We start from the raw sequence: 17840 nt of genomic DNA on the forward strand, positions 1-17840 counted from the left end.
CACTCACGAGGTCACGGGTGGTGCTGCGGTCAGAGTTCATGAAGGCGAAGGCCTGGAGCGCGAGGCGCTTGTAGTGAGAAGGCAGCGGCAGGTCAGCAACACCAGGGAAGGACACACTGCAACAAGGAGACTGCACGGGGCAGCTGCACAAGAAACAGTGCCGTTAAACCATCAAGTCCAAGCGAGTGTCATGCATCGGATTGAATGCACGCATCTTTATTTAAAATCTGCACGCGAGGATGAAGACCAGCTTTAAAGTCAGGACGTGCTCACGACCAGCAAGGCAGCCCAAATGGCAATATCAGTGCACCATGTCCGATGCAACCATCACTGCATGTGGTCGGCCTTGTACAAACCACCATCTTTGGGAGGCAGATGGTGGCTGTGTTAACATCCCGAACATCAACCCAAGGAGCATTGTGGGCATCGACATTTGGGGATGGCACTGTAATCTTGTTTAAAACGACACCAGTAATTGGTCACCATTACACGAACTGTTGTCATTGAAAAAGGGCCGTAATTAGCACAACTCTGCTTACGTGGGGGAAACAGCTAACCAATGCCTTGAACGAGGTTGCCTCTGCAGGCCCTGCTGTGGCAGTGAGAGAGGGTTTAGAGAGCACTACCCCGCCCCCAGCCTTACCCATCCGCCACAAGCTTCCACTGCGTGGGGTCGGCGTCATCTGCCGTGGGCGTGGCCCAGCAGTCCTTCAGGAAGAGTGCCAGCGTGGGGTCAGAGCGGTGCAGCAGTGACGCCTGCACGTAGAGCGGCGTGCCCAGAAGCGTCACCAGCGGGTACTGCCAGGGCTGTACGGCATGGTGTAGGAGTTGTCTGGCAGCATGCGGAGACGGTTCACAAGGCATGTGGATTAGTGGTGTAAAAGGTCATGTTTACAGCACATGGACAAGGCAAAAGCACAAAGCCCTCTAAAACGTGTGCATAACTTTGAATTGTGACTCGGGCACACATTATCGCAACATTTTCCTGGTATAGAAAGTGGTTAACATTTCATTTGTATTTTCAGAATAAATTCTGTCACCCTCACCTCCGATTAGCATGGTTGGCTACATGCTGTGTATACAACAGCATCTCTCAACGTCTGTAGATGTTTTAAAGGGGCACGTGGTTTCACACGGAAGTGGTGGGAATCGGGTGGCAACAGATGGCCAAGCTCCAAGTCCCATTTTTAGCCAATTGGTAACTAATTAAGCTATTGAAAAGCATTCGAACAAACAAAGGTGACCTGGACAAATGAGGCCAAGAAAGCAGTCCAATTTTCTTTCAAAGTTCCCTCAAGGAGACCATTTTGGTTGATGGGTTGTGGTAAAGACGCATTTGGTAGCGCTATGGCAATTAAGGGAATCGTCATCCCTTTCAATGTCGGCCCCACACTAACAAAATGGTTTCAGCTGGTAGCTGCTAGATTTAAAACCTCAGCAGAAATTAGCATTTAAAGTTGCACGTCGTACCATGGAGAATGTGCAAGGCGTTCTAGTTCACGTGTGGCTATGAACTCTGTTGGCAGGTTCACAATACTCTGGCAGCACAGCATGTCATCCGTTTGTTGCAGTGGTTTGCAATTAAAGCAGCCCTGCCGATGCATCCAAAAATCTCATGCAGCCTGCAATCGGTGGACATTAAACCAGCGTTGAGCTCCATCTCAGCACTGGATAAAATAAGCTCGAGCCAGAGCTAATATGGAGAATACGAACCCAAGTCTTCCCTGGGTAGAGCAACATCAGAACCCGTGTTCCCTAACGTGGCATTTGTTTGCTCCGAGGTGAGTGGTGTGGGAGAGGGCAGCACTCACCAGTGAAGACCTGGAGCAGCAGGGAGAGGGGTCCAGTGGCAGTGGCTGGAGGTGGTGGTGGGAGAGTGCTCACCTGCACTCCAAGCTGCAGGTCTCCACTTCCAAGGAAGCGGCATTGAAGAACCATCCTGGTAAACAGACACCACCCGCCAAAGGCATGCACCACGCCCTCACGGCAGAAAGATTGCAGGGCGTATTGCAGACGTACCAGTGAAGGGACCCACCTTGGTTAACACCCTGTTTACATTAGCCATTAACCACATTTCTACTATTTCGGGAGACGATAAAGATCCTGTGACAAAGACAAGATGACCTTGCGCGTTGAATGTCCCAATTTGAAAATTAAATTGTGCAATATGGAAGCTCAGATTGGTCATGGTACTGCAAATATTTAATGTCGCAGGGACAGTGGCGGGGGTGGGTCTCCTCTGCAAGACTCGTGCTTGACCCTCATGAGCAGAGCACTTGCTGAGGGGTGGTGGCAGTGCTTACTTGTATGTGGACGACTTGGTGATTGCGACGTTTCCATCGACGCAGAGCTCCCGATCGGAGGCCAACAGTAACTCGTACACGAGCTCCTGCCCACTCCACTGGACACACCAAAACGATAATTCCACCGAGTGATCAAGCATAAGAATAATAACTGGCCAAGAGTCGAGATGGCTCAAAATTAGATATTATGATCCCCATAAATTCTGCTTTGGCACTCAATCATAGAGGGACCCTGCTGTTCTTTAGAAACTCGTGCATTATTGTGGTCTGCACATCAAGGAGTTGTGCATCGTGAAGGGTCCGCTGCAGCACTTCAAGTCCTATGCAAAGTACTTGCGACAGTATTCAGCAATAAAATAGCCATGATTGATGGCAGCATCTAACGTGAAGGGACCACATTTACCTGGTCTATCAGAGTTTGATTAACCTAAAAACGCAAAACGAGACGAACGTTGGGAGAGGTTTCGATGTTCTCCGTTAATATGCCAAAAAAAAACCACCACCGCCATGTCGATTCCCAAATAAGTGGACGCACTAGTGCAACGGAAAAGCTTGTTTGGTGAGGAACGTTTCCCAGAGCAGTTTAAAATAATTAAGGTAACACCACTCAAATGCTGGCTTGGAGCCATAGTGATCCCACCAACTATTGCCCCATCCCACAGGTGAATAGAGTCGATGGTCAGAGCGTTTGTGAAGCGGTTACTTGGCAATGTTGCTGCAACAGGCAGATCCAACCCATTGCAGTTATCTACCCAAAGTTCTAGAGAACGGGAGGTAGCTCAACTAAAGATCCCCATATTTTTGGTTCTTTCGGTGAAGCCACGTAGAAGGAACACAATAAAATACTAAGATGAAGCATTAATTTATTATTTTAGTGTTTCCCTTCTACGTGACTTTACCGAAAGAACCAAGAATATGAATCCCTGCAGTCACGAAAGCTTTAAATCAAAATTTAAAGATGCCCCAGTTCTCTACAAGATCATATATTACTGGATCACACGCGATGTTTTGACACCATTGACCGAGAGCTACTAAAATCGGGCAGCTCAAGGTTAGGTTTATCCAGTACGGCACTGGGGTGGATCGTCTCATAACTATATGGTCGATCAATTCATCAAGCTGGATGGCCATCACCTATGCCACACCTAGTTGGTGTACGACAAGGATCCATCCTCGGGACCCTCCTATTTTTAATCGTAGGTCTTTGTTTGCCAATATTATATTATCGCATGACATGGCCATCAGTATGCCGACGATACATTGCAGTGAAGTCAATATTTTTAATTACAGAGTCTCAGGAAAATCGTAGATACACTAGCAGTGCACGAAACAGATGAATCGAGAAAACTATCGGAGGTTCTGCTGGTTGGCATAGGAAAGCACATGTGGGATGATCAGGCATGGCAGTCGCCGATTCCAAGATTGTTGCCTACTCTTTTAGAGCCTTGGGCACCATACAACTCGAATAGTTCCATCGACCACCTTACGCAAAATATAGTCAGGGCTTAAAAACATTTGCATATCAGGGCTCTACACCATACTAGACCATCATTGAGTCGTCACAGCCAAGTGGCATACAGCATCGTATCGACAAAGCGTGACTATTGCAATTCTCCATCCTACAGGTCATCCGGTAGAAACATTAACAAGCTGCAAAGTGTACGAAGCGCTTTGGCACGTGTGGTCATGGGTACTGCAAAATCCAACCAAGTCCGTCCAGTGCTTGCCGAGGTGCATTGCCTTTTGGCTAATAGGTGAAGTCATTCGATTAATTTATGCTCCATTGCGATGTTCACCTGTGTCTTCCAGAAGCATGACCATCAACCAGAACTCAAATTATAATTTCTGTGCAAGAATTGATCGTTACCTCATTTGCTCAAGTCAAATCCTATGCAATAAGCAAACTATGTGCAAGCCACGATGAAGGCAAATACGGCAGCAGATAACTGCACCAGGCATAAGTCCACTCGCCCACGAGTGAACGCGTTGGGATTGTTTAACGAAAGTGTCAGAATCGACTCCCGTATCCCGGAGTCAAAGCACATTGCTTCAAAGAGCAACCTTAATGACTGCACAATTCGGAACATGCCAGTGATACTGCACATCAGCACTCCCATGCGATGCATTTAATCCCACTCCAGTTGACGTAAAGGTACGTCAATTGCTATAGAGATTTAGGAGTGCGGTGAACTGGTCGCTGGGTTTCAGCATGGTCACCGCACCACAAGTTACCCATTTAACTACATCAGGATGGGGGCAGGGCAAAGCAGAGTCCAGGAGCCCAGTACCTGCACAGTGGCACCACACGCTGCCATGGGCACGTCAAAGACTGCAAGGTCTGCAGACACCAGGACGGGACTGCACTGCGCGCCGCTACTGCCAGTCAGGTGCACGGTGCTCAGGTCCAGCGGTGGAGACGTCAGGTTCCGAGACACAGGCACCACAAAGCGCCCATCTGTGGTGCACACTGGGTGGAGCATGTTGGGAAGAAGGGTATGGGAGAGTTCAGTCAATCACGAAAGATGCCCCATGTAGCCCGTGGTGATGCAACAAGTTCAAGAAACCAGCATAGCAGGATGCTACTGTGCACCAACATAGACACTCACAGCAAGAGCCTATATTTTGATTTGAAGCTTTCGTGACTGCAGGGATTCATATTCTTGGTTCTTTCGGTTAAGTCATGTAGAAGGGAAACAAGTAAAATATATAATAAAAGACCGAAGAATAAATAGAGCCTAGTTCAGGTAGCAAATTATTAAACCTCCGTTTTGAGTCAGCTACGTACCAGCTTCACTGTAGAAGCAGCGGCGTAGAGTGGTGTCGTAGCAGCAGCCACTCTGTGCACAGACGTCCGCGCTCAGGACACTCTGCACAGCATTGCATGGGAAGTTCCTGCTCTGACCAGAGCACGTGGCGATCTCTAACAGCAGGAGCACAACAGGTGATCGTACAAAAACCCCACGTACTTAAATAAGTCATCGTTTGAGCTACGTGTCAAGTATGTGAATGAGTGTTACTTGGCACATGACCAAATTACCCAGGCAATGCACCCATTCTCGGAAGCGGAGCAGGGTTGAGTGTACAGCAAAGATAGGCAAAGACCGTGCTCACTGGATGTAAAAGGCTATGGCAGTGCTGCACAGTTTGTTGCATTGCAGGTCAGTGCCACTCAACATTTGCCAACGAGGAGCAGCGTGGTGAAGCATGGTCAAATTAACCCTCAAGACCCAGGGGCAGCACCAATCAGCAGTGCATTAGGAATACGCGTTCATATGGTGCAACTATTGCAATCAGCCATTGGGGGAAATTGCATCGGAAAATGATTCAAACAGCAAGTTGGTACAGTAAAATCCAAGGACATGAAACGCACTTGCTAGAAACGCAAAAGCACCAGGAGAGATGATCTAGGTCGATACAAAAGGCAGCCGTTGAGCCAGCAGACCCATTTTATAGCACCAAGTCATAGGTAGTGCAGTCTGTACGTCCGATTAGCAGAGTCAATGATACTCACCTCCGGCCCTCGCCGATCTTAGGTTCTCAGGGCAGTCGATGGTGAAAGCCCAGACGAGTCCATTCAGCCCCTGCCGCATCTCCTGCAGCTCCACCTGGACCTTCCTCCTGCCGTCCTGGTGAAATCAGCAGTCCTCAAATCGGAATTGGGGCCAGTACTCCAGGAAGGCTCAAACAAATCAATAGATTTAGTGTATTCTAATTGTTTGGGTCAGGCCAGGCCAACGACAAGGAAGACTCAATAGGAAACCCATCGCCACCTGCCAGCCAAACTAAGATAGGCAGACCACACGGGGGTTGCATTCCTGGGTCCGAAATCACTTTCCCAGGTTAACCGTTGTTATTGTAGAAACGGACGCTGCCCTGCTCTCTACGTGTAATACATTTTCCATATTCACCATACCACAAAACCTCCATTATTCTTGCCACAAACACCTTCACACGGGCATCACGATCCCTGGGCAGACAGCCCATTAGGTGTCAACTACACATTTGTTATTTGGTTTCACTTTCATGTTTTGTGCACTACTTGAGGTTACTTGTACATCTTTCTGGCACAAAGCTCGTATGTTGGTTAGGTCTTCCACTTACATTTTGCTGGTATACACCATCCATGTCCTAATTCGCCCTGAATGCAATACTTTTCTTACATCTACGTTGGTCTCTTAGAGGCCAGCTTGGATAGTGACCTTCTGTAGTAACAGTGCCGTTTATTCTATACCTGGAATCAAAGCAGTTTGATGCTAATCTTTGCATTGAGTAGTATTGCGAAAGCTGCATCCATTGGCAGGCGTGAATTACATAAACTGAAAGCCTGTTTTGCCGTGCTTTGTGACGTAAACAGTTAACCTTTCACATATTCCCTCTATCAAGGCGGCCACTTGGTGACATGGATGTCTAGATGGCAAATCTTTTACTGTTATGCACAGGGGGAGAACAATTATGCTAGAGATAAGACTGATGAGGCGGAGACTAAAGACAAAAAAAGAAATGCAATGAGGCAAGGCCATGAGCAAGAAGAGACTTATGAATGGTTGAGAGAGTAGTGTAGCGGCATGGCATAATACAATGAGCAAGACGACAAACCAAGGTAAACTGGTAAGACAAGGATGGCAAGACAGATGGAATTAGCATGGCATCGATTGTACGGGAATACCAGTCAAGAGAAAGAGCTTCTGTATAAACTAGAAACAAAGTAGCTACCACCGAGCGATGATCGAAATCATAACAACTTGTAGGAATAAATAGAAAGGCAATAAAACCCACCTGAAAACAAATTCCAGAGTGGATGGTAAGAGCTAAATCAAAGATTAAATCTTGGAAACAAATTTTATAAATGCACGAGCCAAGCAAAAGGAAAATACCACGGTAGGCAAAATCCAATTTGATTAAGGCCAGACAACATCGTTGGCACGTGATAGCTGAACGGTTATGGATTGCAAAACATCAAATTCGCTACTATCACATCAGCCCCAGCGGGTACTAGTATCGACGCAAGTCACAATGGTCTCCTCGTGTTCACCTCCACGCGCACGTGGCAGGCATCACCAGCAGCGGTGAAGTGGAGCCCAGCACCATCCCTCGCGATGGAGAAGCCGCACGCCCCCTGCAAAGACTCCACATCCACGGCCTCATTCCGCACCGCTGGACACAAGAACAAAGTTAGAAAAACCTGCGTTTGGATGGCTTGTACACCACAAGTTAATGTAGGCAGCGTGACTGCAAGGGCAACAAAGGATGGCGTCAGTGTCAGCTCGAGTAGGAAGTGTCCAGTCCCAGGAACGTGTCTAGGAAACAGGAACCTCAATACGCTGCTGGAATTACGGTACTCACAAAACCAGCACAACGAACTCGTATAATAGTTGCTAGTAATAAGACTGCGTGTCAGATTTGGCGACAAGATCTTCCAAGTCGTCAACCGAGGACTCATGTGGGAAATGCAGATGATGCGAGTAGAGAACAAGAGTCTGACAGGAGTCACCAGGTTCAGTTTACAACGGAAGGCACCACCTTGCATGAAATTGTCCAATTAAAGGAAAGGAGCACGCATTGCACAGGCAAGCAAAATAAGGCATTGCTTAATAAAGGATTCACCCATCTTGTAAACACATGCAGTTAGCCAATGGAAGAATACGGTTTTAATAATCGTCGTGTTGCATTAGACTAGTTGAAATGAACCCCGAAGCCAAATCATTACCATGCTTCGAATCCCAGATTCTTAAATGTTCCATTGTTCATGTGAATTACATGTCACAACGCAGAGCGAACTAAGAAACCTAAAAAGCGATAACGTATAAGAAAAAAAACTGCAGGTCAGAAGGCATCGAAAAAAGGAGTTGGGACCAAACAAGGGGCCAGAGAATCTCAGCCCCGAATCAATCAATTTCATCGTATATAGAGTCATCATACAATGGATCAATATGGTTAATTATGTCATCACGCTTGAAGTGAAAGCTCATGGACTCACTCCGTACAAAAACACGGTAATCGCTGTCAGAGGAGCTGCTCCATCCCACAGAGAAACCCAGAGTGGAGGAGAGGCATTGCTTCAGCAGACCTGGGGGAGACAGTTCAGAAGTTGACACATCAACGACACCTTATGGAAAAATAAAAATAAAAACAGCCCGTGCCAGTTGCTGGCTGGGCACAGTGCATTCATTGTTCTGTGCACACAAGTCTGTAAGGTGTTGCGTTGTTCTAATTTGGCACAAATTCCAAAAGGTCACGTGCACGATTCGACAGTATGAAGCTCACACAAGAGATCGTCAACCTGCAGCTTCGAAGCCGCAGGTTGAAACATTGCTCTTGATGTTTTGTTCGTAGACCCCCGCATTAGACTCTTGAAATTGTAGTGGAAAGTATTCACTGTAGATCCTGATATATGCAAATTATTAACGCGCGTGCACAGTTCGCCGTTACTATAATGGAAAGGAACAGGCCATGATGATTTTGCCACGTGTGTGAAACGTATAGGTCGTGTGCGGTCAAATGTTGTACAATTCACTATTTTAAGTAAAGTTGCAAGAGTTGTGCCAATCAGTCACAAGCCACATTTTTCGAAAACGTTATTATCGTTAAAAGGAACGGGCAAAGGGAGCGTTAATGTCCCCGAACAACCCCTTTCCAATGCACTGGGGGACTATTAATCATCCACGTGCCGGTCTCGTGCCCAGCAGCAGCAGTGACGTCGCGTCACGTGACTGCTGCAGCGCACAACAAATTCACCCCCCCCCCCACCTCGTCCTGGCAGCGCTCTCGTGGACAACTCATGTCGCCAGTAACAACTTCCAGTTCACCGAGAGACGCCGCCATTCTAGTCTTGCACACGGCGGTGTCTGTGCACACGAGGCGGTATTGAGAGAATGGGCGATGTGGGTGTCACGTGACTACGGCAACAGCAGCGCCCCCTTACCACTCGGCTCCCCCAGCGTCCGCGGTCCCAGCGACTGGCGAAGCCTCGCGAGGACGGAGCCCAGGCAGAGGAAGCTGTCGGGGGGGGGGGGGGGGGGGTGTGGAAACAAATCTTCAAGGGGGTTGGGCGGGGGGTTTCCCCTCTAGAAAAAAAAAATCTAAACTTGAAAATGAATTTCCTGCCTTAAATATAAAAATTCACTAACACATTGGATGGACTTTATATTTATTTACAATACTGTCTAATAGTGTATTGCTCTTTGCTTTGTTTTACTATTTCTTGTTTAAGTGTATGTAATAGCAGAGATTAGGGATTAATAAAGCACATACATAACCACAATCATAAACAAATCTATTTTACAGCAATATATTGGGGATACTTTCAGCATATTTGAATATTGGGGGGAGATGTGTTCCCCCAAATATATATTACAATTACGCTCTTGGCCCTCTCTTACAAACCTACACAATACTTCATTAACCAGAGCTGTTGAGACACCACTAAAACCCACCACCACTAAAACCCACCACCACTAAAACCCACCACCACTAAAACCCACCACCACTAAAACCCACCACCACTAAAACCCACCACCACTAAAACCCACCACCACTAAAACCCACCACCACTAAAACCCACCACCACTAAAACCCACCACCACTAAAACCCACCACCACTAAAACCCACCACCACTAAAACCCACCACCACTAAAACCCACCACCACTAAAACCCACCACCACTAAAACCCACCACCACTAAAACCCACCACCACTACAACCCACCACCACTACAACCCACCACCACTACAACCCACCACCACTACAACCCACCACCACTACAACCCACCACCACTACAACCCACCACCACTACAACCCACCACCACTACAACCCACCACCACTACAACCCACCACCACTACAACCCACCACCACTACAACCCACCACCACTACAACCCACCACCACTACAACCCACCACCACTACAACCCACCACCACTAAAACCCACCACCACTAAAACCCACCACCACTAAAACCCACCACCACTAAAACCCACCACCACTAAAACCCACCACCACTAAAACCCACCACCACTAAAACCCACCACCACTAAAACCCACCACCACTAAAACCCACCACCACTAAAACCCACCACCACTAAAACCCACCACCACGCTCCTCCGGCCTCCTCACCTGGTCAGGAGCAGTAGAAGAACTCGCAGGTTTGCCATCGTTAAATAAATCGGCTGCGTCGCCTTCCATCGCCCACGGCACCCCCTTTTATATGGAGAGCCCTCAGCGATCCCGATCCAGATTAGATCAGATCCACCCACGCATTGTCTCATCAGCGAGATTTTATCAGAGCAGATCCACCCACGCATTGTCTCATCAGCGAGATTTTATCAGTGCAGATCCACTCACTCATTGTCTCATCAGCGAGATTTTATCAGAGCAGATCCACTCACGCATTGTCTCATCGGCGAGATTTTTATCAGAGCAGATCCACTCACTTATTGTCTCATCGGTAGAGGTTTGCTCGATGTCGGCACAAGTGCATGGGTGGGAGCTGCACCGCAATCACGCTGCACGTACACAGGAGGCGTTAATTGGCACATTACTGAAACCGAATGAGCCCGCGCGCAGATAAAAGCCCCGAGTCGGGACGAGAGGTGCATTGGCTCTGCTGGTGTCGTGCTAAGTCTCGGTTTTTGTTGTCCTTGCGATGGAGACCCCGAGGGCTTTGTTCGCGGTCTTGGGGTTGTTATGTCTTGCCTCTGGTAAGTGGAGTTTGGTTGAAACATGCATTTTCAATCTTTTTTTTGTCGTTCTATGCAACTACCGTGTTGCCTGGTGAGAACACCATAATATACCCGTACTAACGATGGGTTTGCTAATGTTGCGTGGTGGTTGATTCACTGTTCTATATACCTGAACACCAATTTGCGTCCCAGTAATGTTAACATTGGCTACAAGTGTGGGCTTTGCCCTAATTCAGCCCGTACTGATCTGTATGGTCAAACTGACGACAGCAGTGTGCAAGACTTGATCCAATAGTGGATTGCCAAAACGTATTCTTAACCTGTCTTAACGCGTGTATTAAGTTACTGAGGTGCTACTGGAGAATTCGAACCCAAGTATTCGCAGCTCCGTGTGGATGATTGTGACTGCGAGTTTCTGAGACTTTCTACGGCTTCACTGACCACCTGTGTCACTGTTTGGGTAACTCTCGCGCCTCGTCCCGTGTGGCACCGCCAGCTGTAGTGGCCACCTCCGCCACGGTGAGTGTGGTGTGTGACGAGGCGACGCTCACGCTGACCGTGAGCAGGGACCTGTTCGGCACGGGTCACCTGGCCCAGGCGAGTGACCTGTCCCTGGGGGTGCCAGCCTGCCCCGTCACTGGGAGCGACGCCCTTGCTGGGACGGTGACCTTCCTCTACGCACTGGAAAGCTGTGGCAGTAGCCTCCAGGTAACTGGCTGCTAATGCTGTAACATAATCTTCGCAATCCAACTGCTTTATTTTTTAGCCGAGTGTAGATGCATAAGAACTACAATTCCGCATTCGATTCGAGCCAGACTTCTTCAATAACAGCGGGGTGTATTGCTGTTGAAGTCCCCTTGGTATTTGTATATCGGTCATTGCATTATTATGTTAAGGTCTGTTCTGGATGACCAGTCGTAAATTTGAACGTTTTTCTTCTCCAATAATACATCAGGATTCTGCATCTGCATTGGTTTGTGTGGATGTGGTTTATATGGTGGACATGAGCTAGGTAAATTATTTAAACCGAGGAACTGCTGCATTGGGTCTTTCACCAAGGTGTTTGAGCTTTTTTTTTTTCAATTCCACTAGTATCCCACTGGGTAATAAACCCCATGTCTTCCTCCCGTCTTAGATGAGTGCAGAGCTGCTGTCTTACGAGAACTACCTCTACTACCGCCCCACGTCCAACACGGGCATTATCCGCACAAACTACGTCGCCGTGCCGGTCGTTTGCCGCTATCCCAGGCGAGTTGACCAGCAGTCTCTTGTTGACATTTGCTTCATTTTTGAAGTCCAGCTAAACTGCTTGTAGTTCTACCACTGGCTATAAAAATTACGTTCCGTTTCGTGTGCTTTAGCTTTGCGAGGCCTGAATTGCAATAAAGCCAAAATGACAGCGATTTAATCCACGCATGGAAAGTCTCCCTGTACTGTGTCGTGGAGGTTTTTGGTGCCAACTTTACTGATGGGTTCACATCAAGCGGCTGTATTATGGCCTGCCTCAAACATCCTGCCTTACAAATGTCCACGTCTGAAGTGGTTCATGCATTGCATACTGTGTGAACCACGGTCCTCTTAATTGTACTCCATTGGATAGCATTCAATGCACCAAGTCTCATACTTACTCTTATTTGGTCCTCGTCGGTTGTAAGTCTTGCACTTTGCGATGTTAAATATACTCTGAAAATATGGTTCTGTATATATTTGCTTGTCTATTATTTGCAAGATGTTAACGGCATTGCAATAATAATCTGGTCACAATTTGTGCTGTTGAGAATCGCCAACCTCTGCTCATTGTAGCGAATCTGTGCCTGATCTCCTCGCTGCAGGAAGGGGAACGTGTCCAGCAATGCTATCAAACCCACATGGATCCCCTTCAGCAGCGCCAAGGTTATGCAGCAGCAGCTGAGCTTCAAGCTGAGGCTCATGACTGGTCAGTGGTGTGAGGACATTGATTGCCTATTATGTACATGGCTGCTACCAGGATGGTTTAGTCTAAACTGCCATTCAAGATGTTTACTTGGTATTTAAGAATACGCCAGATGTATAACCGAGGTTCTTAAACTTTATATCATGTTTAAGAATAGGTTTTCCCCATGTTTCTGACAACAAAACAGATGTAAAGATGTTAAAACGCCAAATTGAAGCCTTTTACAAGCAATCGTGTCTGCATGATTCCTTCTGACCACACATTTTGTGGTTAATGCAGACACATCATTCCTTGCAAAAGGTTTCAGTTTGGTGTTTCAACATCTTAACACCTGTTGCCAAAAAATGGAAACCTATTCTCATATTTTGGTACTGGCAAAAGGTCCCATGATTTTTCTGGGATTCTTCCACAAGCAGTGGCGTGAGCAAGCACTTTCCGAGCTGCGCTTTGAGTCTGCACTCGGCCTTGGTAATTGTGTTTTGATGTTGTCTAATTGTTTGTTTTTATGAAGACGACTGGAGTGTGGCGCGACCTTCCACCGTATACCAGCTGGGCCAGACTCTGAATGTCGAGGCGAGCGTGCAGACGGTGAACCACGTTCCACTCAGGATCTTCGTGGTCAGCTGCTTTGCAACACCGGTTCCAGACAGGAACTCTCCCCTCAGCTACCAAATAATTTCTAACTCTGGGTGAGATTTCTCTCTCCTAATCCTGTCTGAATGTTTATGCTCCTTGTCGTAAAGGTGGCATTCCACTGCTTGAGCATATAACAGAGCCTGACCTTGGAATGCCGCTGAATCACGCTCTGATGGTTAAACCTGCCCAGGTGCATGGTGAATGCTTTTGTCATGTGGTGTCGGTCACACTACTGATGAGAGATGTGGTCAATGTGTGCCATTGGTGACTGCTTTGGTTTGTTTGGGTGGGAGGAGCCCCTTGCCCCTTAAGAAGTGGGCTTGGCGCACCCTCAATGCATCATTATATAGTAGAAGAGGCGTACGACATCTCCTAGCGCTGGCTTTCTGCTAGCCTGCCCTATGTAAAGCCACATGTCATACGTCTACGGTGTCTGTGCAGGTGTCTGGTGGATGGCAAAGTCTCGTATTATGCGCGCCTTACTTCTGGCTTCCTGCTCCGGCAAAGCGACAACGTCCTTCGCTTCTTCATAGATGCCTTCCACTTCCTTGCGACGTTGACCAACAATGGCGATCAGGTGATCTACTGTAATGCATGCTTCTACAGACACCACCTTTAGCCACGTAGTAGGCAGTGTGGTTGAGTGAGAAACTCTCTTCCTCTTCTCGGTCCAGGTTTTTGTCTTCTGCCAGCTGAAGGTTGCAGATGTTGCAACATCTCCAACAGCTGTCAATAAAGCTTGCACCTACAGCCCCTCGGCTGCATACAGGTTGGTCTTCTTCCTTGCATTGCCCAGAAATTTGTTTTTCAGTGTCTTCCATCCAATAGCTTAATCCATGCCTTGCATGTGTGCTTAACTAAAATCCCTGAGACCAAACTTCGGTTTCTACCTGCAATTGGTATTATAACAATTATTGTGCAGTCCCACGGGACTGCTCTTGTTAAGATGTATTCAGGTGGTTATTGGTCGAAGCCTGCATACGACGTCTGTAATTGGTTTGAGCTCATTTTGAAAAATCTCTGCCTGGTAGCCAGACTTCAAGTCTCACTCGTGGCTAATGTCAGGAGCATCAACTGAGCCGCGCCTTCGTAGATTTTTCTCAAGCTGATCACTAGGGCTGGCCACAGACTGCCCCTTGATGCTACAAATACTTGCAATACTTTTCTTTGAAGGCTCTGACTTTACAGGTCGGGTGATGTCATACAGTTAAACAAAACTACGCCCAGAGTTGTATTCCTGGCCACGGCTCCCATCGAGTGCGGTTTTCTCGCCATCAGTCTGGTCGAGTGGTGCTGGCCAAATGGTACACCACTGTACGTTGCTTGCCCTAAACGTTTGCTCAATCGGCACTTTCCTTAAATGTGAACGGATACGCGTGAGCATTGCCTGTGCCACTACAGACGACATTTGTGTGCAATGCAGGTGGGTCTCTGCTGATGGCTCGGACTCGGTGTGCAGCTGCTGCGAGTCCACGTGCCCCAGTGGAAGAAGGCGCAGGGATGTGGCAGCAGTGACTGGTGAGTACAGCCGTCGTAATCGGCCATTTAGTCATGTACAGAAGACCCTTGAATATCAAGGGTGTTACGTTCTAGGAAATTGTCAGAAAATCCAAACTGCGACATTCACCATGTAAACCTTACCTAAATAATGGTGTTGGGTATGTGGCAATCAAAAATGGATGCATCACGATTGAAATAAGTACTGTCATATGGCAAGTAAACTAAATAGCCACTGTATCCTTGTAGACGCGATCTTTGCTGTAGTCTGCTCGGGTTTCCGAGTCCACGCGCTCGTGGTGAATAATTACCTGCTGCGCTGCTGGTCCTCTGAGTAGCAGCTGGCATGCACAACTACCCTTGGTGGCACCTGGGCTTCAGGAGGGTTCCTGCCGCGGTCAGCTGCTCGTCACAGCTCCTCGCTCAATTCTCAAACTTCTAACATGTATTTGACCACCACCTTAGTTTCTCGCAACTCTAACTTGGTGCAATACAACTTATGGCAGTCTGCAACTCAAAACATCACGATGAATGTAAAATTAAACTTTGAGTGATACTGTCAAAGCCGAACTCGGCACTTGGCAACACATTCGCCCGTCTTCTGCAAGACTCTCAATCCTTGGTTGATTTTGCGGGCCATACACGGGATCTTGCCGTTGGCAGACTGATTTGCTAGTTTCGCTTTTTAATTATATCCGAAATTCTCCCACCTCGGCTCGTCTTCTCACAGATTGGATTTCCATTTTTCGGCCAGCCATTGTGACCGTTCGGTGTGTCTTCGATTTTTTTTTAGTAATTTCCTAAAGCACAAAGGCCTGGCATTTCCCCCCCCCCCCCCCCATTCCTCCAGCCATCTGTGGAAACGTATGCTTTAAATTGCCCAAAAATAATTATATTTTCACAACTTTCAGCAGCAATTAGTCTGTGGGGGAGGCGGGGGGGGGGGGGGGGGGGTGACTCACCATTTCTGTGCCTCAGCGCTACATCCCCATTAAATCATGATGTAGGCAGAATCGCTTCTTTGGGACAATGTATATGCAGTAATGCATTTAATGATACCTGGTAATATGGGCTACAAAAGATCAAGCTCTTAAGCCTAGGCATTCGCCACATTCCAAATGTGGTCCACTCACTCAGGACCGTCGTATGCGGTGGAAGATGTGATGCTGGGCCCCATCGTGATTGCCAAGCCCTTCTCAAATGGTGCCGAGCCAAGCAGCCCTGCAAAACGGCAGCAGCCACGGGTTTCTACATCTGCAACCCACGGTAAAGCTGCCCGATTCTTTCTTGGCGCATTTTGTCCCGTCTCAGGGTAAAAGCTTATTTTCCGTACTTTGATACTGGCAAAACAGTCCCATGATGTATCCGCTCACCCAGGGATAAAAATGCTCCGATGCATGGATTATCTGTGTACTGTTCACCGTTTGACGTTTTCTGGTTTTACTCGGACTAGGCCATAAAGAAGGTTGTCTCTGGTGTAGACCAATCCGTTTCATAGACGATATCTATATAAAAGGCGCATGTTCACTAAAAGTACGTGTGGTTAATACAGACTTGATTCCTTGTGAAAGGAATATATCAACACTTGTTTTATTGCCGGAAAGGAGAACCTCTTTTCGTTCGAGCTGATTAAATTAAGGCTAAACCAGGACGTCCATGAGGCAATGACTCTGGTTGACCTCTTGGATTAGCAGTCTGTAATACTTAATCTCTATACAGAACTTTATGCAATTTGGAAGGTCTGTTTCTTTCTCCGTTTTTGAAAAGGCTGACATCCAACTACAACCCCTTCCCCAAAAACTAGTTGAAAAGGTAAAAAACACGGATATTGTAGCAGTGCCCTAAAGCTATGCCCAACAGACATTGCAATGATCCTCCTTAAATGTACTTTGGTCGTCAGATGTAAATATGTTTTAAGATGGCAAGATGTTTTAACAGACCGAATACTATTTGATTGTTTTTAATAACATAAGATGTGTGACATGCTGAACTAAGCCCATCCACCAGTGTTAAATGGCAAACCTTGGTGAGTGATGTGACCATTTTTGAACAATACACCTTGACCAAATACTTGGATGGGTCAAATGCCCCACAACCTCTGGCATGTGGAAACCCTAGCTTAACAGCTCCGCAGTTGCCCACCAGCCCTTTCTCTCAATTGTTTTACAGGTGCTGCTCCCGTCCTTGGTCTGGGAGTGGCTGCGCTGGTGATGGCTGTCGCGGCAAGCGCCACGGTGGCTTTGTTTGTTTCGAAGAGGCGTCACGTGACTCCTTCAAAGGGATTGAAAACGAACTTGTGATCTTCCTTTGCTTAACCTATGACAATAAAACTCTGGTGCATTACTTTTCTGGCCTTGTGGGGTCTTTGCTTGGTGTTGCGAGCAGTTCGTGTAACTACATCATACCCCAGTTCATGAGGGCGAGTATGGAAACGATTAGGTGGTCTCCAATTCATGCGTGCCAGGACTAGTGGAATGTACCTAATATAGGCAAATATTTTTTGACTTACCCAATTGTCCTAACTGGCAGGAATTCTTTGGCATGTACAATGGAGCAGTTGAACAATGTCATGAAAAAATGCATTTCTATGCCACTGTAATCTGCCATTAAAATGGACCCAGAAGTTCACAACCGTGGCAGTAATTGAGCATTGTTAGTTCATTACAAAAATGGGCAATGTGTAAGATGCAAAAACAGTAGTATTTAATTCTATATTCCAAGCTTTCGTGACTGCTAGGATCCATACTCCTTGGTTCTATTGGGTGAAGTCACGTAGGTGAAAATAAAATAA

General features: G+C 47.2%; 2 protein-coding genes across 2 annotated transcripts; one reads left to right on the forward strand and one right to left on the reverse strand.

The window, feature by feature from the left end:
- Positions 1 to 719: 719 nt before the first annotated feature.
- Positions 720 to 10515, reverse strand: LOC142922761 (zona pellucida sperm-binding protein 4-like). The gene is made up of 10 exons (XM_076063608.1): positions 10418 to 10515; positions 9226 to 9299; positions 8281 to 8370; positions 7336 to 7457; positions 5815 to 5929; positions 5089 to 5223; positions 4592 to 4770; positions 2304 to 2401; positions 1812 to 1939; positions 720 to 832 (listed from the first exon to the last, which is right to left on the reverse strand). The coding sequence occupies exons 1-10, from the start codon at positions 10453 to 10455 to the stop codon at positions 786 to 788; spliced, it is 1026 nt and encodes a 341-aa protein (XP_075919723.1). The 5' UTR covers positions 10456 to 10515; the 3' UTR covers positions 720 to 785.
- Positions 10516 to 10880: 365 nt separating this feature from the next.
- LOC142922760 (zona pellucida sperm-binding protein 3-like) lies at positions 10881 to 17392 on the forward strand. The gene is made up of 10 exons (XM_076063607.1): positions 10881 to 11001; positions 11480 to 11691; positions 12119 to 12235; positions 12820 to 12919; positions 13428 to 13605; positions 13994 to 14129; positions 14227 to 14321; positions 14976 to 15070; positions 16187 to 16315; positions 17219 to 17392. Exons 1-10 carry the CDS (start codon positions 10947 to 10949, stop codon positions 17347 to 17349), a joined length of 1248 nt encoding a protein of 415 aa, XP_075919722.1. The 5' UTR covers positions 10881 to 10946; the 3' UTR covers positions 17350 to 17392.
- Positions 17393 to 17840: the final 448 nt, after the last annotated feature.

This window comes from Petromyzon marinus, unplaced genomic scaffold (genome assembly GCF_048934315.1).
Source record: "Petromyzon marinus isolate PM22_M1 ecotype Great Lakes invasive population unplaced genomic scaffold, UKy_Petmar_22M1.pri1.0 PM_Scaffold_162, whole genome shotgun sequence".
In the NCBI taxonomy this organism is placed as follows: Eukaryota; Metazoa; Chordata; class Hyperoartia; order Petromyzontiformes; family Petromyzontidae; genus Petromyzon; species Petromyzon marinus.